The following is a 23,502-nucleotide window of genomic DNA, read 5'->3' as shown; positions in this document are numbered from 1 at the left end:
AATACCTTTTAAATATTGTAAAAGTACCAGCCTCTACCACTTCCCCGGCAGCTCATTCCACAGAACGAACATCCTAGGTTGTCGCATTAAGCAGATCAATAGATTAAGATTAAAGATTAGCTTTATTTGTCACATGTATATTGGAACACGCAGTGAAATGTGTTGTTTGCGTCAATGAGCAACACAGTCCGAAGATGTGCTGGGGGTACCATGTTTTTGGCACCAACATAACATGCCCATGCATCTTTGGAATGTTGAAGGGAATTGAAGCACACAGAGGAAACTCATCCAGTCACAGGGAGAACATGCAAACTCCTTACAGCTAGAGGTGAGAACTGAACCCTGATCACTGCTGTTACACTAGCTGTTATGCCACCAAGCTGCTTAGTGTAAAATACTGTGTTATTTCACAATCTTACATTAACATGTTCTATTACAACATGGTATCCAAAAAGTCCAACTCACTTGTATGCTGCCAAAGTCAACATTTTCGTAGTGGAAATGGGCACATTCGGCAAGCTTGGGAAAGTGCCCTTTCGTGAATGCCAGCCTGCAAAAGAGAAAAACACCACATTAGTACTGACCAGGAAGTAACTTGCATTGTTGGCTCTTTAACAACTATGGAAACAGCTGGAACTACCTAATCTCACTGCTAGCTTTGTATACAGCTCTACTGTGTCTCTCAATGGCAATGAAAATATGAGACAAGGAAAAAGTGAAAAGCTAATGGAACAGAAGAGACATCCTACTTGAAAATACTGCCTGAACCATTGGGCAAGCTTTTATTCAGCTTATAGTGTACTCATTGCCAAACATCACTAAAAGAGGCAATGATTCAAAATCACAGGATAAAGTACCATAGGAATTGTTGCAGTCCATCAAGTCTATGCCAGCTGTTAAGAGTTCAGATTATTCTCTTTCTTCATACATTTTACCGTTCACGAATTTATGCAATTTGCTTTTGAAGACTGCTGTTAAATACTTTCCATCAAGATTCTAATCTCAGACAATTGATTGTATAAAGTAGTGCCTGTCACCTATGGCAACGAGTTCAGCAAAACTTCTTAAGTTACATTTCTGGCCAGTGTTGTTAAGCCATTAGGAAGTTTTTTTTCTTTATCGAACCATGAGTTTAGACTACTTAATGCTACAAATGTAACTGACTCTGTAATTTGAAGTAAAAAATATTTTGATGCAGACTGTGTGGTTAGTGCGGGGTCCGCATGGAAAGCTGGTCCAAAAGGTTGATGCCTATAGGATCCAAGGCAAGTTGGCAAATTAGATCCAAATTTACCATAGTAATAGGAGGTATGCCATGGGAAAGGATAGTAAAGGATTATTTTTGTGATTGGAGGCTTGTGACCAGTGGTTGACCACAAGAATCAGAGCTGGGACCCTTGATAATACATTAACTTGGCATGAGTGCAGGGAGTAGGATTAGTAACTTTGCAGCACAGCATTGTTGATAGCAAGGAGAAATTAATTCAGGATGCAGGTTCGTATTCAGCTAAAAATGTGGGCAGAACAATGGCATATAGAATTTAATCTTGATAATTGTGGGAGGAGCTCTTTCTCCCCCTTAAGGATCGGGGGTTCAGAATGAACAACAGTTTTTAGGCAGCACCAATGAATACAGTGACCTTGACATACAAGTCCAAAAAATCGTGAAAGTGGCAGCAAAGGTAGATACGGTGGAAGGTTTGCTTACCTTCATTAGCGAGGTGTAACATATTAACAGCAGGGAGATCTTGGTACAGGGTTCTGCCACACTGCAGTGTTGTGTGCAGTTCAGATCACCACTTTAATAGAAACATGCAGGTGGACTGTTTGGTGGTGAATCTATGGAATTTGTTGCCACGGGCGGCAGTGGAGGCCAAGTCATTGGGTGTATTTAAGGCAGAGATTGATAGATATCTGAGTAGTCAGGGCATCAAAGGTTATGGTGAGAAGGCGGGGGAATGGGACTAAAGGGGAGATTGGATCAGCTCATGATGAAATGGCGGAGCAGACTCGATGGGCCGAATGGCCGACTTCTGCTCCTTTGTCTTATGGTTTTATGGACTGGAGAAGATGAAGAGCAGATTCACCAGGACGTTGCCAGAGATGGAACATTTCAGTTATGAGGAGATAGTACATAGGCTGAGTTTGCTTTCAGAGTAGTAGAATGGGTTGAAGGGGACCTGACAGATGCAGAATATTATGAAAGGCACATAGAAACAAAGGTAACAGGAAACTTTCCAGCAGAGCATTTGGATAAAACTAGGGGATAAAGGTTTAAGGAGAGGAGTAAAGACTTAGAGGGGGTTTGATAAAGAATTCTGTTCACTAAGATGATGGCTAGAACCTAGAATGCACTTGCTGAAGAGGCAGGCATTCTTACATTTAAAAAGTATCACCTAGGGCTTGAAAGCTTTGGGACAAGTGTTGATAAATGGGATTAGAATGAATAAGTTCCTGGTGGTCTGCATGGACAATGTGGGCCAAAGGGCCTGTTTCCCTGATACTGTATATGCTTCTATTACACTATCTGTTGCTATCTCATGGTTTTACTAACATTTTGTGCCTATCCCTACCTGCTCCTGAACAAAAGGGCTTGCTGGACTATTTCAGAGGGCAACCACATTGTACAGATCTATTCATTTACAGTATGTAATGTTCCTGGCAACCAGAGTGTATTGCCTATCCATAAATGTCCTGAAGAAAGCAATGAGAAACTGTTTCCTTAAGTCCACTGACAATGAATGAACGATTTCAAACATTTTCAGGTCAGGTTGTCATGAGACTTGAAGGAGAACTTGCGGGTGGTGGTGCTGGTGGTGTTCCTGAGCATCTACTACCTTTATTTTTCATAGTGACAGAGTGGCATGGCCCAGCATTCTACTTAGCAAATACTAGAGGCATTGTAGAGAATCAACATTTGGGATTATGGGTGTATTCCAATCAAGAGGACTGTCTCAACCGGATGATGTTGTGCCCTGAGTTTTATTGCAGCCAGAGAGTATCCTATCACAAACCTGCCACGTGCCTTCACATGGTGGAATACCTCACAAACCTGAAGGCAAGTTACTCACTGCAGAATACCCAGTTTCTGATGTGAGTTTGCAACAACAATTGGTGTACAGATCCAGTTACTTTTCTTTTCAATGATAGCACCCCCACTCCTATTCAGCAGGAGTTGCTGGTGGGGGATTGACAATGACCATGCAGTTATATTCAAGAGTAGGTGGTCAGATACAAGAGGAAATCTGCAGATGCTAGAAATCCGAGCAACACACACAAAATGCTGGAGAACTCAGCAGGTCAGGCAGTATCCATAGAAAATAGTACAGTTAATGTTTCAGGCCGAGACCCTTCATCAGGACTGGAGAAAAAAAAAGATGAGGAGTTAGAGTTAGGTGGGGGAAGGGGAGAGAGAAACAGAATGTGATAGGTGAAACTGGGAAGGGGAGGGTTGAAGTAAAGAGCTGGGAAGTTGATTGGTGAAAGAGATACGGGGCTGGAGAAGGTGGAGTCTGATAGGAGAGAACAGAAGGCTGTGGAAGAAAGAAAAGGGGGAGGAGCACCAGAGGGAGGTGATGGGCAGGCAAGGAGCTAATCTCTCTATCTCATATTCGGCCCTCACTCTGCACATGTGCAATAATATATACTGTATGTGTCTGCCTGGATTAAAATATGCTCTATACCCTTTCCCTTTTGTAATCTGCACTTAAATACTACTCCAGTCTCTAAGAGCAGTCGCTCACCATAGTCTCATTTAGCTCCAGTTCTCATACCTAAATCTCTTAACTTTACTCTCACATCTCTTTCTGCACAATGAACAACTAAACATAAGGAAGATGTTGTTCAGTTTCTTAAACCTCATGGATAATCGGCAATGCAACCCCAGTTATCTATCTTACCTTACAGTCAGCTACCCTTCTAATCTTTTAATATCTGTCAAACCATTCATTATCTTCCAATCAAAATTCTTTACGTACACAACGCTGGGAGAACTCAGCAGGTCAGGCAGCATCCATGAGAAAAGAGTAGCCAACGTTTCGGGCCGAGACCCTTCATCAGGAATGGGGGGGAAGAGAGGGCCGAAGCCCAGTAATAGATATAGGGGAGGGGGTAGGGCCTAGAGGCACCAGGTGGAAAACCAATCAGAGGAAAAATAAAGGGGGGAGGGGGAGGGGATAAGCATGAAAGAACTGTAGAGATAAAGAAGCAGAAAGTTGAAAGGGGAGAGAGACAGAGAGGGACTTGAGATAGGGGAAGGGGGAGGGGGAGGGAATTACCGGAAATTGGAGAATTCAATGTTCATACCACCAGGCTGGAGGCTACCCAGACGGTAGATGAGATGTTGCTCCTCTAACCTGAGTTTTGCTTCATCATGGCAGTAGAGGAGGCCATGTATGGACATATCTAGATGGGAATGAGAGGCAGAGTTGAAGTGAGTGGCAACCGGGAGGTCCTGTCTATTGTGACGGACACAGCGTAGGTGCTCGATGAAGCGGTCCCCCAATCTGCGTTGGGTCTCGCCGATGTAGAGGAGGCCGCACCGGATGCAATAGACGACTCCAGCAGACTCGCAGGTGAAGTGTTGCCTCAACTGGAAGGACTGTCTGCGGCCCGGAATGGTGGTAAGGGGGGAGGTGTGGGGACAGGTGTAGCATTTGCGCTTGCAGGGATGTGCTAGGTGGAAGTTCTGTGGGGAGGGACGTGTGGGCCAGGTAGTCGTGGAGGGAACAATCCCTGCGAAAAGCTGAGAGGGGTAGGGAGGGAAAGATGTGCTGGGTGGTGGTGTCCTGTTGAAGGTGGCGGAAGTTGCGGAGGATAATATGTTGGATCCGGAGGCTGGTGGGGTGGTATTTTTGTGTTAAAATTCTCTACGCCTTTCTCAGCACGTACTCCTTTATACCAGAAGCCATCACACTCCTCAACTCTCATCCTCCATATTGACATCTTGTCCTGCACCAATTCCCTTCTCACCCATCAACTCTGCCCTTGCCGCTAAATTTCAATTTCTTAGTCCTTAACTTCAAATTCCTCTTTAGATCTGGCCAACCTTTGGATTGTATGCCAAGTACCTCTGAAAACCCTCTAACTCTAATCACAAACAAGAGAAAAACTGCAGATGCTGGAAATCCAAGAAACACACACAAAATGCTGGAGGAACTCAGCAGGTCAAGCAGCATCTATGGAAAAAAGTAGAGTCGACGTGGGTCTCGGCCCAAAAAGCCGACTATACTCTTTTTCATAGATGCTGCCTGGCCTACTGAGTTCCTCTAGCATTTTGTGTGTATGTTTCCTCTAAGTCTAACTATTTTAGTCAAGGTACTACCATTATTTCTGAGCAACCCTTCAGCTCATCGTTCAGTTCTTGAGGGTGATCTTCCCAAACTCCTCAGGTTCTCTGCCTCCCTATCCACATTAAATGATACATAAAACTCAATTTACTTCTCAGGAATAGGTAACCACAAACCCTTCCCCTTCCCCAAATGGCATTCAAAATTTCATTCCCAGATCGATCTTATTAAAGAAATGAAGATATTTGTTATATCTGGAATCTAGATCCCATCAAGAACATCCTTCACTTAGGAGAACTCTTGACTAAAAGCAACCAATTGTCTATATAAAAACCAAAAATTACTATTACTCTGAAATTCTGCATCTACACAAGGCCTTGCAAGACAGATCAGCTAAACCTTCAAAGACCTGCAAACACAAAGTACACTGCAGATGCTGGGGTCAAAGCAACACGTACAACACGCTGGAGGAACTCAGCAGGTCGGGCAACATCCGTGGAAACGAGCAGTCAACGTTTTGGGCCGAGACCCTTCGTCAGGAGTGAGAGGGAGGGGGCAGGGGCCCTATAAAGAAGGTGGGGGGAGGGTGGGAAGGAGAAGGCTGCTAGGTGCCAGGTGAAAAACCAGTAAGAGGAAAGATCAAGGGGTGGGGGAGGGGAAGCAGGGAGGGATAGGCAGGAACGGTGAAGAAGGAATGTAAGGGGAAAGCACTATGGGTAGTAGAAGGCGGAATCATGAGAGAGGTGATAGGCAGCCGGAGGAGGAGGCAGAGTGAAACTGGGATGGGGGAAGGGAGAGGGAGGGAATTACCGGAAGTTCAAAGACCTGCCATTTAAAGGTTTTGAACTCAAAATAAACTCTCCTTTAGTCCTTAAGGAAGATCAGTATTTAGTTTTTCACTGTAAAGTTAATTACATCAAAGCCACATTATGTGACATACTTTAAATTTTACTGACTGGTTTAATAAGTCCCATGTCCCTGGCGAACCTCATTCAAACTTGACATTATCTAACTAATTACAGGTAATGGGATTAACAGAGGGAGGCAGACCATTTATTCAGCACTTAACATGGGAAAGAAAATTGAAGGTGTTATTCCATTTTCTGACCTTTTTCCCTTTCATTTCTAATCAAGCATTTGCAAAGTGGAAATCCCATGAATATAAAATATAAACTATGAAGTCCATAGTGTTCAAAATCCAGTGCAACGTAATGGACCCATATGCTACTGAGCAGAACTTCTCTCATCTTAATCCAAATCAAAGGAGTCATTACACAGTGAATAAAATACTAAGCAAAATAGAACCAGGTTTATGATACACACAATTGAGCTTAATTGATGAAATACAAAACTATAGCTGGTGAATCGAATGTGGGAATAAATCCTTGCTTAAGAGGACAAATTGCAATCCAAAGGATGGGATCCAGGTGAACCCAAACTTGTGAAAGCAGGAAAGTATTCATTCTTACTTTTTAACATGTTTTACTTTCATGCTGGCCGTGCTTCCACAGGGACGGAGTGGAAGTTCTCCAGGGAGATCAGGAATATCAGCGCTCCTCGCCTGTGGGTAGAAGTACAGAACCATAGATTAGCAATCATGTTAGAAACAAGTGTAATTTTGTTTCATAGAAATTTCCAACAGAAAGCTGTCTCTTAGCCCATGCTGACCCACATTCTATATTAACTCTCTGCCTTGAGAACACAACCTTTCTCCCCTTTCTTTTGAACTAACTTCATCTTAAATCTAAATCACCAACAGGTTCAGGAAGAGTGACTACCCCTCAACTATCCGGCTCTTGAACAAAAGGAAGATAATTTCACTCAACTTCACGTACCCCATCACTGAAATGTTCCCACAACCAATGGACTCACTTTTAAGGACTCTTGATTTCTTGCTCTTGATAGTTATTGCTATTTATTTATAGTTGCATTTGCACAGTGCCATCTTCTGCATTCTGGTTGAATGCTCTAGTTAGTTGATCTTTCATTGATTCTGTTTAGAGTTACTATTCTATAGATTTGTTGAGTATGCCCACCACAAAATGAATCTCAGAGTATATGGTAACATATGTGCTTTGATAATAAAATTTACTTTGAAATTTAAATCAAAAAGATGACAATGGCTAGAAATCTAAAATCAAAGCAAAAATGTTGACACCACTTTTCCATCTCACCCTTAACCTGTAGCCTCCTGCTATGTTACCATGGAGACTAACGCACGCTTTGAAGAACAGCACCTCATCTTCCATTTAGGAAGATTGCAACCTTCTAGATTCAATACCAAATTTTCCAATTTTAGGTTACTTGGCTTTCTCTATCTTACAACTTGCCATTCCTGTAAGTAATCCATCTGTGATATTGGCTCTGTCATTCTCTTGCCTGACATGAACTTAGCTAATTGCCCTACTATTAGCAACACATAACACAAAGATGCACAATCACAATCTAACTACAGTGGCATGCAAAAGTTTGGGCACCCCGGTCAAAGTTTCTGTTACTGTGAAGAGTTAAGTGAGTAGAAGATGAACTGATCTCCAAAAGTCATAAAGTTAAAGATGAAACATTCTTTTCAACATTTTAAGCAATATTAGTGTATTATTTTTGTTTTGTACAATTTTAAAGTGCAAAAAAGGAGAGGAGCGCCATGCAAAAGTTTGGGCACCCCAAGAGATTTGAGCTGTCAGATAACTTTTACCAAGATCTCAGACCTTAATTAGCTTGTTAGGGCTATGGCTTGTTCACAGTCATCGTTAGGAAAGGCCAGGTGATGCAAATTTCAAAGCTTTATAAATACTCTGACTCCTCAAACCTTGTCCCAACAATCAGCAGCCATGGGCTCCTCTAAGCAGCTGCCTAGCACTCTGAAAATTGCAATAAATGATGCCCACAAAGCAGGAGAAGATAGCAAAGCATTTTCAGGTAGCCGTTTCCCCAGTTCGTAATGTAATTAAGAAATGGCAGTTAACAGGAATGGTGGAGGTCAAGTTGAGGTCTGGAAGATCAAGTAAACTTTCCAAGAGAACTGCTCAAATCAAAACCCCCGTTTGACTGCAAAAGATCTTCAGGAAGATTTAGCAGACTCTGGAGTGGTGGTGCACTGTTCTACTGTGCGGCGATACCTGCACAAAAATGACCTTCATGAAAGAGTCATCAGAAGAGCCTTTCCTGCGTCCTCACCACAAAATTCAGCATCAGAAGTTTGCAAAGGAACATCTAAACAAGCCTGATGCATTTTGGAAACAAGTCCTGTGGACTGATGAAGTTAAAATAGAACTTTTTGGTCGCAATGAGCAAAGGTATGTTTGAAGAAAAAAGGGTGCAGAATTTCATGAAAAGAACACCTCACTACAACCAACTGTTAAGCAGGCGGGTGAATCAATCATGCTTTGGGCTTGTGTTGTAGCCAGTGGCACAGGGAACGTTTCACTGGTAGAGGGAAGAATGAATTCAATTAAATACCAGCAAATTCTGGAAGCAAACATCACACCATCTGTAAAAAAGCTGAAGATGAAAAGAGGATGGCTTCTGCAACAGGATAATGATCCTAAACACACCTCAAAATCCACAATTGACTACCTCAAGAGGCACAAGCTGAAGGTTTTGCCATGGCCCTCACAGTCCCCTGACCTAAACATCATCGAAAATCTGTGAATAGACCTCAAAAGAGCAATGAATGCAAGACGGCCCAAGAATCTCACAGAACTAGAAGCCTTTTGCAAGGAAGAATGGGTGAAAATCCCCCAAACAAGAGTTGAAAGACTGTTAGCTGGCTACAGAAAGCGTTTACAAGCTGTGATACTTGCCAAAGGGGGTGTTACTAAGTACTGACCATGCAGGGCACCCAGACTTTTGCTTCGGGCCCTTTTCCTTTTTTGTTATTTTGAAACTGTAAAAGATGGAAATAAAGTAATCTTGCTTAAAATATTAAAGAAACGTGTCATCTTTAACTTTTTGCCTTTTGGAAATCAGGTCATCTTTTACTAAGCTATTCACAGTAACTGAAATTTTGACCAGGGGTGCCCAAACTTTTGCATGCCACTGTATACCGCTTGACATCTCATCGCATCACAGATATTCCCTTTATCTTGTCCATCTAATCACATACCCCCCAATCTTCTATCAACTTAAAACTAACTTCTTTCTCTGTTCTGTTGAAGGGTCTTTGATCTGAAATGTTCTATATATGCTGACTGACTTGCAGACTGCTTCCACCATCAAGAAGCATCAAGAAGAGGGACGCCTCACGTCTTAATAAGCTGGTAAGGAAGGCGGGCTCTGTCGTGGGCAAAGTACTGGAGGGTTTAACATCGGTAGCTGAGCGAAGGGCGCTGAGTAGGCAACGGTCAATTATGGATAACTCTGAACATCCTCTACATAGCACCATCCAGAGACAGAGAAGCAGTTTCAGCGACAGGTTACTATCGATGCAATGCTCCTCAGACAGGATGAAGAGGTCAATACTCCCCAATGCCATTAGGCTTTACAATTCTACCGCCAGGACTTAAGAACTTTTTAAAAGCTATTATTAATGCTTTTTGAGATAGTGATTTAGATGCATATCATATTTTTTACTGGGTTAAGTATTGTATGTAATTAGTTTTGCTACAACAAGTGTATGGGACATTGGAAAAAAAGTTGAATTTCCCCATGGGGATGAATAAAGTATCTATCTATCTATCTATCTATCTATCTATCATTTCTGTTGTTTGGTACTCCTTCAATACATCTATATCAGTGGCTCCCAAAGTGGGCAATATTGCCCTCTGGGGATGATGGGAGTTTCTAAGAAATAAAGATAAAGGGGGTGGTGAGTGCTTGGTAGAAAGGGGGATTACAGGCTTAATTTAAGAAATTAATTACATATTATAATGTTTGATCCTCGGTGCCTCGTAATTGATTACAATGATCACATAATCATCTCATCTCTTCCTAACCTTAGGCTTTGCTCGAAGAACATCATAGTTGTTGAAAAGCAAGGTGACATTTTTATATTTGCATATCATAAAAAATCTTGACTGAAGAAATAATGTTATTTCTGGGCCCGTGGCTAGTACAATTCCCAAACGTTAATCACCCAGTGACACAATTCCCGTGAATTAGGGTACAGCATTCAACCAGGTACAGTTCAGAATCTGCCCTTTTGCATGCTCTTGACCACATATGAAAGCTCTTCAAACATTTGAAGAGAATACATAGTGATAAAGCAAACAAAACCTTGACTTATTTTTGGTCATTTCGTGAAAATTTTCAGAAACAGAAAAAACTTCAAAGCACGTTTGCCAGCACTTCACAACAAAACAGTGATGGTTTGCATGCTTTGTACATTTCATTGCTCATTGCTAAAACTGTAAGGCCCCATACAATTGTAGACGAACTAATTCTGCCAGCAGTAAGGAGGTTTTGAGTATAGTTTTGCCGAGCCATCGGACCAAATAATTAAAATCATTCCACTCAGGGACAACTCTGTTCACAAATGAATAGGTAAAATGTCTGAAAACGTAGAAGACTCATTTTACAACATACTTAAAGGCAACAGAATTTGCTCTGTAGTTGGATTAGTCAACTTCGCCAAGCAACAAATCTTTGTTTCTTGATTATGTTCACTTCATAAAAGATGAAAGCATGGTTCAAGAGTTGCAATTTGCAAGAGGACTAGAAACAGATACGAAGGGAGAGTCATTTGATGGTCATCTTTTTTAATGGGTTCTGTGGCTTTTGTTTTGTGGCTGCCTGTAAAACAATGTATTTCAAGTTTGCATATAGTCTACATACTTTGATAATAAATGTAATTTGAACTTTGAATGAACTTCAAATATTTTGGATCATTAAGCAATTTTTCAAAGAGAAAGCCATTCTGTTCACCAACATTCTTGCTTGTGCAACAAATGCGGCACCATCAATGACAGGACACCATCGTGGGGTTATTACTGTCCTGAAAATAGCTATACTGAACATACTGTATTTACCATTCACTGCATCATTCACAGGCAACATCTTGTCACAAAAAACCCAAGTGATCAGCTGCACAAATCATTAAATACTGTTATCACAGCAGTAAATAAAATCAAGTTCCATGCTCTCAATTCTTTACTATTTCAAGAACTTTGTATTCAAAATGATCAACAGTTTGAACATTTGTTGTTGCACACAGAAGTTAGATGGCTCTCCAAAGGAAACTGCTTGAAACACTTTTATGTGTTTTTGAAACTATGATAAAAATTTTAGAAGATTCCAATGCTTCATTCAGTATTTAACTCAAGATATCAGGCATTACATTGCTTATTTGTCAGATTAGTCACAAAATTTAATGAAATCAATCTTCAATTGCAAGGAAATGATACGAATCCTATCAAAGTCAAATCAGTCATCTACACATTCCTATCCAAGTTAACCCTATTTAACTGCAACATTAGCTGTCGTGACCTTTTCTCACTTCTCAGCTTCTGAGTTGGAAGAGAAAGATGATGATTTTAAGTATACTGTGCCCACCCGGGTGAGCTACACAAAGACATGTCCGAGAGATTTCAGGATCTTCTCTTGATCCAAGTTCCAGATTGGGTAAACAAATCCATTCCTGAACATTTGCAATGAAGAATTAACAGGAAGGATGAGGGAAGAACTGATCTTGACTTTGAGCAGAAGCCACAGATCAAAAAGTCATGTCAAGACATTTGGTTGCAGAAAGAAGCTTCTGAACATGATTGTGCACTGTGGAAAAAGGTCAAGATGTTCTTTATTGCCTTTCCAATTGTCACACAACTTCTTTCAAAGCATCCAAACAGACTACAAATTAATGAATGTGGGAATTTGAGATTCCTTCCAAATAACATTTAGCCTGATATTGAAAAAATGGTATCACTGCATCAAGCCCAACCATCTCATTAAAAAGGTGAAAAAGCAATGAAGTAGGGAACAGTTGGAACACTAATGTACTCTAAACTGTTGATAAAAATTTTCTTTGCTGTAATTAAATAAGGAAATGTTTTTATTCAAGAATCAGGTTTACTATCACCGGCATGTGACGTAAAATTTGTTAACTTAACAGCAGCAGTTCAATGCAATACATAATCCAGCAGAGAGAAAAATAATAATAAAATCAAACATAACAATAATAAATTAACAAGTAAATCAATTACATATATTGAATAGATTTTTTAAAATTATGCATAAACAGAAATACTGTATATTAAAAAAAAGCAAGGTAGTGTCCAAAGCTTCAATGTCCATTTAGGAATCGGATGGCAGAGGGGAAGAAGCTGTTCCTGAATCACTGAGTGTGTGCCTTCAGGCTTCTGTACCTCTTCTACCTGATTTTAACAGTGAGAAAAGGGCATGCCCTGGGTGCTGGACGTCTTTAAAGGCTGGACGCCACCTTTCTGAGACACCGCTCCCTAAAGATGCCCTGGGTACTTTGTAGGCTAGTACCCAAGATGGAGCTGACTAGATTTACAACCTTCTGCAGATTCTTTTGGTCCTGTGCAGTAACCCCTCCACACCAGACAGTGATGCAGCCTGTCAGAATGCTCTCCATTGTACAACTATAGAAGTTTTAGAGTGTATTTGTTGACATGCCAAATCTCTTCAAACTCCTAATAAAGTATAGCTGCTGTCCTGCCTTATTTATAACTACAACGATATGTTGGGATCAGGTTAAATCCTCAGAGATCTTGACATCCAGAAACTTGAAGCTGCTCACTCTCTCCACTTCTGATCCCTCTACAAGGATTGGTATGTGCTCCTTCGTCTTACCCTTCCTGAAGTCCACAATCAGCTCTTTCGTCTTACTGATGCTGAGTGCCAGGTTGTTGCTGCGGCACCATTCCACTAGTTGGCATATCTCAGTCCTGTACGCCCTCTCGACACCACCTGAGATTCTACCGACAATGGCTTGTAGCTTTAAATAGATTTGAATATTTTGCTATTATTTGTCACTGCTTTAAATTTGCAGTTCTTTTTCTTTCACTGTGCATCATAAATCAAAATTCTTTATAGCGTTTTTGTAATGACAGGAAAGTGAGAGGGGAGAGCTGGGATATGATCTGGGAGCCAAGGGAGCAGTAACCCAAAAAAAGTTTGGGAACCACTGGTTTATACACCTTAAACTTCCTTGCTATAGTATTGAATCTCACAGTAAAGGGCTTTTATTCTAATTCTCTGTTAGAATTCACGAACAACTATTTTATAACCCCTAATTATCAAATCCTCACAAGCAAACAACATAATAGTTCTTTGCCAGATCATGGCTAGGCCTTCACTTTTCAATAAAACAAATTAAATCTATTTGACCTCTCCTGAAGGTTGCAGATCCTCAGTTCTGTTATCTATTTCTCCAGTGACATGGTACCCTTGAATATTTGAATATCAGGTGTGCTATGATCAAGGTCCCAACAAACTTATGATGGGCACTTTGCTTTTCAACTGCATCTCTCTAGATGGGAGACCTGATAAAGGTATAGAAAATTATAAAAGCATAGACAGGAGGATATCAGAATGTTTTCCCATATCTAAAAGCAATGGGAATGCCAGAAGTGGGTTACAGAGAAATGAGGAGCTGATCTGCAATCTGGAAAGTACTGCTGGAGAAGGTGGTAGAAGGAGATACTATTGCCATAATAAAGTAGTATCTGGACAATAAAATCACTTGAATCAGCATGTCACAGAAAGCCATGGACCAAGTACTGATAAATAGCATTATTATAGATAGGCTTTTCATGTACATAGAACATAGCATCTGTATTTACTTGTGAGATGGAGACAGAGTCTATAGAAGTGAAGCAAAGCAGCAGCAAGGTCATGGACCCTATAGCAGCAAGGAGGTGTTTGCTGTTGGGCAAATCAGGGTGAACAAATCCCCAAGGCCTGATAAGGTGTTCCCACGGACCCAGAGGAGGGCAAGTGCAGAAATTACAGGGAAACTAGCGGGGGTATTTAAATCATCCTTAGCAACAGGACAGGTACCGGAGGATTGGAGGATAGCTAATGCTGTTCCGCTGTTTAAGAAATGCTCCAAGAGGTTCCGGTGACGTCATTGTCGAGAATAGCAGCTTAAGTCACTAGCTCCTCCAGAAAACATGTATTAAGCCCCGTTAACCCGTCAAATGTAGTATTTTTCTAAAGTATTTGAACTGATAAGAGGGGCAAGAATGGGGAAAAAGAATGGAAATAAAAGAAGCGACAAAAAGTTTTGATGCAATCCTTTGAACAATATGGTCAATTATCAGGATACAAGATCAACATAGATAAAACGGAATTACTTTCATATTACTATAGCCCACCAAGAGAAATTGAAAGTAGATATCCCTGGGCATGGCAAATAGAGTCTTTCAAATATTAGGGCATCATTATGCCAAAAGATTTGGCAAAATGATCAGAATGTAATTATCACCCTTTATATAAAAAAATTAAGGAAGATATGGCAAGATGGAACCTGATTCTTTTTTCCAGTCTCAGTTCAAGGATTGAGTCTATTAAAATAAATATACTGCCCAGACTGTTATATCTCTTTCAGACCCTACCAATAGAGATTAATCAAAATCAATTCAATAAATGGAACAAGATGTTATCAAGGTATATTTGGCAGGGTAAAAGGCCTAGATTTTGTCTCAAAACTTTGCAACTAGCAAAGCAAATGGGGGGATGGAGCCTACCTTCTCTTAGAGATTATTATTTTGCAGCACAGTTGAGATCTGTGATATGTTGGTGCAACCCATCATATGACGCTCAATGGAAAAACATTGAGGAGCGGGTACTTCCCTCCCTATACAAGCAATGTTGGCTGATAACAACCTGCAAAGGTACATAAATACTATTGATAACCCATTGATGAAATGGACTCTTAAAATATGGAAAACTACTATAAAAGAATATAATCTAGAGGGAGATATTGCAATTCTTAAATGGTGTGCATATGATTCAGATTTTACACCAAATAAATTGGATGTTAGATTTAAGGACTGGACAGCTAAAGGAATAACAGTTCTTTGCAACATAATGAAAGAAGGAACACGGTTCAGTTTTGAAATGCTTAAACAGAAACACTTATTAGAAAAACAAGATTTTTATCAGTATTTACAGATGCGAGAATATGTTAATAAGATGCTTAAGAATGTAACCAAGGCAAGTACGTGCTTGATAGAGCTGTTTAAAAAAGCATATAGTTCAGATAACGGTAATAAAATCATTTCAAGCATGTATAAGGGGTTGTCAAATCTTAAAACACATTCGACTTCATACATTAAAACAAAATGGGAGAAGGAAGGAGGGATAATTATATCTGAGGAAGAATGGACAATAATATGGAGGTATCAATGGAAGTGTACCAGTTCACAGAAATGGAGGGAGTTTGGATGGAAAAACTTGACAAGATATTTTATTACACCCTCTCAGAAATCCCATTATGATAGTAACCTCCCTGTTTGCTGGAGAAACTGTGGAAATCAAAATGCAAATCATTATCATATTTTTTGGGACTGCCCTGTTATCAAAAACTATTGGAGGGGGATACACAATGCCCTAGAAGACATCTTTAAATGTGAAATACCCTTAGAGAATAAGACCATATATTTTGGATATATACCTCAAGAATGGTTGAAAAGAGATAAATATTTAATGAATATACTGTTCGTAGCCGGTAAAAACTCTTACTAGGAAATGGTCATCACAGGAGAGCCCAACTTTAAATGCATGGATGGAAATTACAATGGACATTTACAAAATGGAGAAGATAACAGCATCTGTTAATCATAAGCTGGAACAATTAGATTCATACTGGGAAAAATGGTTTAACTACATAATGCCTCATAAGCCTGATTTTATTCTCACAAATCAATATGTTGTAAAAAAAAATCACTCTCTACTTGTACATAGTTTTTTCCTTTTGCTTGTTTCTTCTCTCCACTCTTTTCTATAAGTGTATACCTCTGATAAATACTATGTGGAGATTTGTGACATATATGATTATATGATATATATGTACAATGTCTGAAATACATCTTATGGAAATGTTTGTTTGATGATGAACTTCAATAAAAAAATAAATTACAAAAAAAAAAATGCTCCAAGAATAAACCATAAAATTATAGACAGGTGAGCCTGACAAAAGTAGTGGGAAAGTTATTAGAAGGTATTTTAAGGAGACTGATATATGAGTATTATGATAGGGATTAATTAGGGGACGGTTCTGTATGTGTTACGTTGTGTCTAACCAATCTTATAGAGTTTTTCGAGGATGTTACTAGGAAGTTAATGACGGCAAGGCAATGGATGTTGTCTACATGGACTTTAGCAAAGCATTTGAAAAGATCAGTCATGAGAGGTTAGTTGAGAAGGTTCAGTTGCTTGGTGTTCAAGATTAGGATTAAACATTGTCTTTGCAGGGGAAGCCGGAGAATGGCCATAGAGGGTTACCTCTCTGACTGAAGGCCTGTAACTAGTGGAGTACCACAGGGATTGGTGCTGGGTCTTTTGTTGTTTGTCATCTATATCAATGATCTGGACGATAATGTGGTTAACTGGATCACCAAATTTGCAGATGACACCAAGATTGGGCGCATAGTGCACAGAGACAACCATCAAAGCTTGCAGCAGGATCTGGACTAGCTGGAAAAATGGGCTGAAAAATGGCAGATGGAATTTAATGCAAACAAGTGTGAGGTGTTGCACTTTGAGAGGACCAACCAGAGCGCATCTTACATAGTGAGCAGTCGGGCACTGAGGAGTGTGGTAGAACAAAGAGATCTGGGAATACAGGCCCATAATTCATTGGAAGTGGTATCACAAGTGGATAAGGGTCATAAAGATTTTGGCACATTGGCTTTCATAGATCAAAGTATTGAGTACAGGAGTTGGGATGTAATGTTGAAGTTGTATAAAATCTTGGTGAGGCCTAATTTGGAGTATTGTGTGCAGGTTTTGGTCACCAACATTCAAAAAAGATGTAAACAAGGTTGAAAGGATGTAGAGAAATAATTACAAGGATGTTACCTGGACTAGATGAGAACTTTATTCCCTGGAACGTAGAAGATTGAGGGGACATTTGATAGAGGTATACAAAATGATGAGAGGTATATATTGAGAAATATTTGCAGGCTTTTAAAACTGAGTTGTAAGTCTACAACTAGAAGTCATGGGTTAAGGTTGAAAGGTGAAATATTCAAGGGGAATATGAGGGGAAATGTCTTCACTCAGAGAGTGGAGAGAGTGTGGAAGGAGCTGCCAACACAAGTGGTGGATACCATTTTGATTTCAATGTTTAAGAAAAGTTTGATTAAGTACATGAATGGGAGGAGTATGTGGGCTAAGGTCTGGGTGCAGGTCAGTGGGACTAGGCAGTTTAAATGGGTTGGCACGGACTATATGAGCCAAAGGGCCTGGTTCTATGCTGTTGGTTTCTATGACTCTTTAGAACAGTTCAGTACAGGAACAGACTCTTCAGCTCACTAATTAAACCAGTAAATAACTACCTAATTGAGCTAAAGGCTTCTGCCTACAGAATGTCCATATTCATTCACTGTATATATTATACAGTGTAACAATGTGCATAGTTTCCATCACAAGTACTATGGAACAGTTTGGTTTATGCTTGTATATGACACTGAAGCACAGTGCCCAGTAACATGGGAACTACATCTGGCAGTATGAAACACAGAACTACAATGAGCAGTAAAATACTGATGCTACAGCACAGTACCTTAAGTACAGAAAGAGCAGTACAACACCATAATATCAGGCATAATACAGCAATAAATCTAGTAAAATTGGACAGTGTACAGAAGCATACTGGGATGCACCAAATAAAAAATAAGCAAAGTGAATAAAGATTTAAAGATATTTTATAATAGATGAAGAGCAAAATAACTAAGGAAGGAATAGGATCTATTAAACATTGTTTTTGTGTGGAGACAGAGGACATATAGTATTTCTCATATTTTCTCATGGCAGGAATCCATTTGGACTGATGTCTATGCCACCTTCACAGAATTCCCATCAATCTCTTTTTGTATTTAATTTCCTGTATCCTGCTCTCACTCACGTGCCCATCAATTATGTTCCCACAACCAATGATCTCACTTTAAGGATTATTATAGCTATTTATTAATATTTGCACAGTTTGTTGTCTCCTGCCCTCTGGTTGATCTTTCATTGATCCTGTTAAGAGTTACAATTCTAAGATTTGCTGAGTATGCCCACAGGAAAATGAATCTCAGGGTTGTTTATGGTGACATATATATACACTTTGATAATAAATTTACTTTGAACTTGAATTAATTGCCAGGTCCAAGTGAACTATATATCCTGGACAGATGATAAAAGACAGGGAATTAAAGAGTTTCGACCATCACGCCAAAGGACTGGGGCATGGCTGAAGTTTACCATTATTTAAAATGGGAGGAAGGATGTACTGAGTAATTATAGGCCAGTTAGGGGATATACAGTGTCTATTAAAAGTATACACATCCCCTTGGAAGTTTTCATGTTTTATTGTTTTACAACACTGAATCACAGTAGATTAATTTGACTTTTTTGACACGGATCAACAGAAAAAGACTTTCATGTCAAAGTGAAAACAGATCTTTACAAAGTGACCTAAATTGCTTACAAATATAAAACACAAAATCATTGATTGCATAAGTATTCACCACCCTCACCCTCCCGCCCCCCGCCCCAATACGATGCACCAAATCATCACTGGTGCAGCCAATTGGTTTTAGAAGTCACATAATTAGTTGAATGGAGATCTGCTTTTGGAGACCTGTGTGCAGTCAAGATGCTGCAATTGACTGTAGTAAAAATACACCTGTATCCAGAAGGTCCAACTGCTGGTGAGTCAGTATCCGGGCAAAAACTACACCATGAAGAAAAAGAACACTCCAAATAACTCTGCAAAATGGTTATTGAAAAGCACAAGTCAGGAGATGGATACAAGAAAATTTCCAAGTCACTGAATATCCCTCGGAGTACAGTTAAGTCAATCATCAAGACATGGAAAGAATATGGCACAGCTGTAAATCTGCCTAGAGCAGGCCGTCCTCAAAAATTGAGTGACTGTGCAAGAAGGGGACTAATGAGGGAGGTCACCAAGAGACCTATGACAACTTTGGAGGAGTTACAAGCTTGTGTCTAAGATGGCAGAGACTGCACATAGAACAACTGTTGCCTGGTTGCTTCACCAGATGCTGCTTTATGGGAGACTGGCAAAGAGAAAGCCACTGTTGAAAAAATAAATTCCCATGACATCTCAGCCAGAGCTTGCCAGAAGGCACATGGGAGACTTGAAGTCAGCTGGAAGAAGGCTCTCAGGTCTGATGAAACCAAAGCTGAGCCTCTTGATGATCAGACTAAGCACTATGCTTGGCAAAGCCAAACACTGCACGTCATCAAAAACAAACCATCTCTACGTTAAAGCATGGTGATGGCTGCATCATACTGTGGGGATGCTTCACTGCAGCAGGCCCGGGAAGGCTTGTGAAAGTAGAGGGTAAAATGAATGCAGTAAAATACAGGAAAATCCTGGAGGAAAACCTGATCAGTCTGCAAGAGAACTGTGAATTGGGAGAAGATTTGTTTGCCAGCAAGACAATGACTCCAAGCATAACACCAAAGCTACACAGGAATGGCTTAAAAACAAAAAAAGATCACTCTGTAGAGATCTGTTTTCACTTTAACTCAAAAGAGCCTTTTTCTGTTGATCACCTATTTGAGGCATCACTTTTTGAAGGTGTCCTCGATGCTGGGGAGCTGGTGCCCACAATGGAGCTGGTGGTGTCAGAATGCTCTACAGGGTACATTTTTTGAAATTTGCAAGTGTCTTTGGTGACATACTGATTCTCCTCAAGCTCTTAATGGAATATAGCTGCTGTTGTGCCTTCTCGTAATTGCAACAATATGTTGGGCCCAGCCATCTGCAGTGACTTTTGCAGTGACATTGCTGCAAATCTTGAAGTCAGAAGTAAAGACGCTCACTGATAATTTTAATGTTCAGTTCTTTTTATAGCGCTGCAGAAAATGAACCAATCCTTGCCTTCAGGCACAAGACCTAGAAAATTTTATCATCCCCGCTCTTGACATCACACATCATCATCAGTTTGCCAATGTTATCTCCCAAATCCACAAGCTATACCACCGAGGAAAAGGATAATAAACACATGGGAACAGCATTATCACTATGTTTTCGCCCAAGTTTCTCACCATCCTCACTAGGAAATATATAGTCATTTCTTCATTATCTATAGGTTTTAACCCTGAAACTCCTATCCAACAATACTATGGGAGTTGTAGCAGTTTTAGGAGGTGGCTCACTACCATCTTCTCAAACTCAGTTAATGTATGGTGTCTTTCTGATAACGTTCATCTTGGAAATGAGAAAAGTGAAACAACACATCATTTCCCTTAACCAAGATATGGTTAGCTCTTACCCTAGTGCAATGATTATGGTTTATACACTGCATTCAGTCAGCACACACTATCAATGCCGAATCACAGATCTCTTCATCTAGACAGGAGATAATCTAAGAATTGTCTCACATACCAGCATGTGTAGGGACAGCTCACCACTTTTTTTTGATAAAACAGCAGTCTTCTGGGGGCAGTATGTGTCTGAACTGTATCTCACCCCACAGCTCTTGAATGGGGCTTCAGATACCAATACTCAAAAATATCAAAAAGCTGTCAATAGTTTTATAGGAAGATACTGACATGAACAATCTGACACCACTCCAAAACACAGGCAACTAAAAATAGACTCAATGTCCAGTATTCAGTACCCATATTGATAACTGCTTGATTCCAAGATATCACAGTTTCCTCAGGCAGTATATAGAGGGCCCTACCGGAAAGCTTTGCCTACTCAGGAAATAAGAAAGGGCACATGCCTGAGGTCATGCTAGGAAAGCACTTTCCTAACGGTGGGGGGGGGGGGGGGGGAGAGGGGGGGGTCATCACTCCACGGCTATAGGCTGACTCATTATAGAGCCCAATGGCTGAGGGTAAGAATGATCTCATATAGCACTCTTTGGAGCAGCGCAGTTGTCTTAGTCTATGACTAAAAGTGCTCCACTGTTCTGGCAAGCAGAGGGTGAGAAACATTGCCCAGAAATGCCAGGATTTTCTGTAGGGTCCTTTGTTCTACCACAGCCTCTAGTGTGTCCAGTTTGACTCCTATAACAGAGCCAGCCTTTCTAATCAGTTTATTGAGCCTGTTGACATCACCCGTGTTGATGCCATTACTCCAGCACACCACCATATAGAAACTGTACTGGCAACAGCAGACTGGTAGAACATGTGAAGGAGAAGTCTGCGTACTCCAAAGGGCCTCAGTCACCTCAGGAAGTAGAGGTGACTCTGACTCTCCTCGTACACAGCTCTGTGTTGGTGCTCCACTCAAGTCTGTCATCCAAGTACTTGTAGGTCCTCACCACATCCACACCCTCATCATCAACAGTAACAGGGAGCAATGCACACTTAGTCTTCCTAAAGTCCATCACCATCTCCTTTGTCTTACTGATGTTGAGCTGCAGAAGATTCAGCTTGCACTATTTGACAAAGTCCTCCACTTGGGCCCTACCGCCCTCCCTTTGTACACCCAACTACTGCTGAGTCATCGAAGGATTTCTGCATTTGACATAACTCAGTGTTGTATCTAAAATATGAGGAATACAGGGTAAACAGGAAGGGAGCCAATACAGTCCTGTGGGGCCCCAGTGCTGCTTATGCACACAGCTCTGAAGCTGCACAAACTGTAGTCTGTCTGGCAGGTCATCCATTAGCCAGGATACAATGGAAGTGCCAACCTGCATTGAATGGAGCTCTTCCATCAGCAATGAGGGCTGTATGGTATTAAAGGTGCCTGAGATATCAATGAATATGACCCTCACAGTGCTGCCCTGATTATCCAAATGGGAGTAGGCTCTGTTCAGCAGGTATTGTTGACTCCAATGTGCTCCTGGTAGGCAAACTGTAGGGAATCAGAGGTGAGCCAGGATCAGCCTCTCTAGGGTCATCATGATGTGAGAGGTCAGGGCCACTGGATGGTAGCCATTTAAGACTTTTGGCTGACCCTTCTTGGGTATTGGGACCACACATTGATGTTTTCCACACAGTTGGGACCCTTTCCAGCCGGAGACTCAGATTGAAAATGCGTTGGGGAACTCCACACAGCTGCTCAGTACACTCCCTCAGGACCTTGGGGTTTGCACCATCCGGTCCCAATGCTTTACCGTGTTGAATTTCCCCAGGGGCCTTCTCACCTGCTCAGCAGTGAAGGTGAATCCATAATGACTGGGGAGTTAATGGAAGGTGGGGGCTGGGGGAAGTGAAGATTGGGATGATAGCAGTTAGTATATGGAGGTGTGGTTAGTAACGTGCAGGGTAAGGAAGGGATGTAGACAGTGGAATCCTGTGTTGTTCATCCACGTGTTGAATTAGAGGGGGGAGGAGTTAGGAAGGGAGACATTGGTGTTGAGGGAGCATTGGGTCCCTCTGCACCTGAACTGATGTGCTGAGGGGGGTGCAAACAGGAGGGCAATTGTTAAACCTATTGAAGAATTAGTGTAACTCATTAGCCCGTTCAGTTGCATTCCAAGGCGCTCAGCTAGGCTGATTGAAGTCAGCGATGTTCTTCATACCTCTCCACATCTCCCATGTACTACTCTGCCCAAGCTTGTTCTCCAGCTCCCCCCTGTATATCTTTTTAGCCACCTTGATCTTCTCCTTCAGCTCCCTCTGCACATTTCAATTTCTCCCTGTCTCCTGATCTAAAGGCTCTCTTTTTGTAATTGAGAAGAGTCTTTAGATCACTGGTGACCCATGGTTTGTTGTTAGTGAAGGGAAAAAACACTGCATAAAGTGAAAAATGAAGATTTCAATCGTGTATCGTCAGAAGTGGAGTGAGCACATGCCGCTTAAAGGTATGCCAATCATGAAACAAGCAAAGATCTATCATGACAAACTGAACATTGAAGGTAACTGCAAATATTCAGCAGGCTAGTCGCAGAAATTTAAGAAAAGGCATGGCATTAATTTTTTTAAGTGTCTGGTGATCACGAACACCTAACACAAGAACAAGTCTATGATGCTGTCTGTTTTCATACCTTAGATAAGGGAATTCAATTTTTAAAGCATCACTGATGAAAATCTAACACCAGAACAAGTTTACAATGCTGATTGATTTGATACCTTACATAAAACCTAAAAAAAAGTAAAATACAAATACAGTGTA

The 23,502-nt window shown here is 40.8% G+C and overlaps 1 protein-coding gene across 7 annotated transcripts in view; it reads right to left on the bottom strand.

The window, feature by feature from the left end:
* The window catches only part of LOC140716771 (rho GTPase-activating protein 32-like), a 518,900-nt gene that overhangs the window by 251,803 nt on the left and 243,595 nt on the right, over nucleotides 1–23,502 (bottom strand). For all 7 annotated transcript variants that reach the window (XM_073029618.1, XM_073029623.1, XM_073029624.1 and 4 more), the window contains 2 exons: nucleotides 6,758–6,849; nucleotides 466–550 (listed from right to left, as the gene is read on the bottom strand). In XM_073029618.1, coding sequence (XP_072885719.1) covers nucleotides 466–550; nucleotides 6,758–6,849 — 177 coding nt within the window. The remainder of the gene's footprint in view (nucleotides 1–465; nucleotides 551–6,757; nucleotides 6,850–23,502) is intronic.

The sequence above is a fragment of the Hemitrygon akajei genome, chromosome 26, assembly GCF_048418815.1.
Source record: "Hemitrygon akajei chromosome 26, sHemAka1.3, whole genome shotgun sequence".
Taxonomy (NCBI): domain Eukaryota; kingdom Metazoa; phylum Chordata; class Chondrichthyes; order Myliobatiformes; family Dasyatidae; genus Hemitrygon; species Hemitrygon akajei.
Note: the sequence above shows the minus strand (reverse complement) of the source record. Positions and strands in the feature narration are given on the sequence as shown.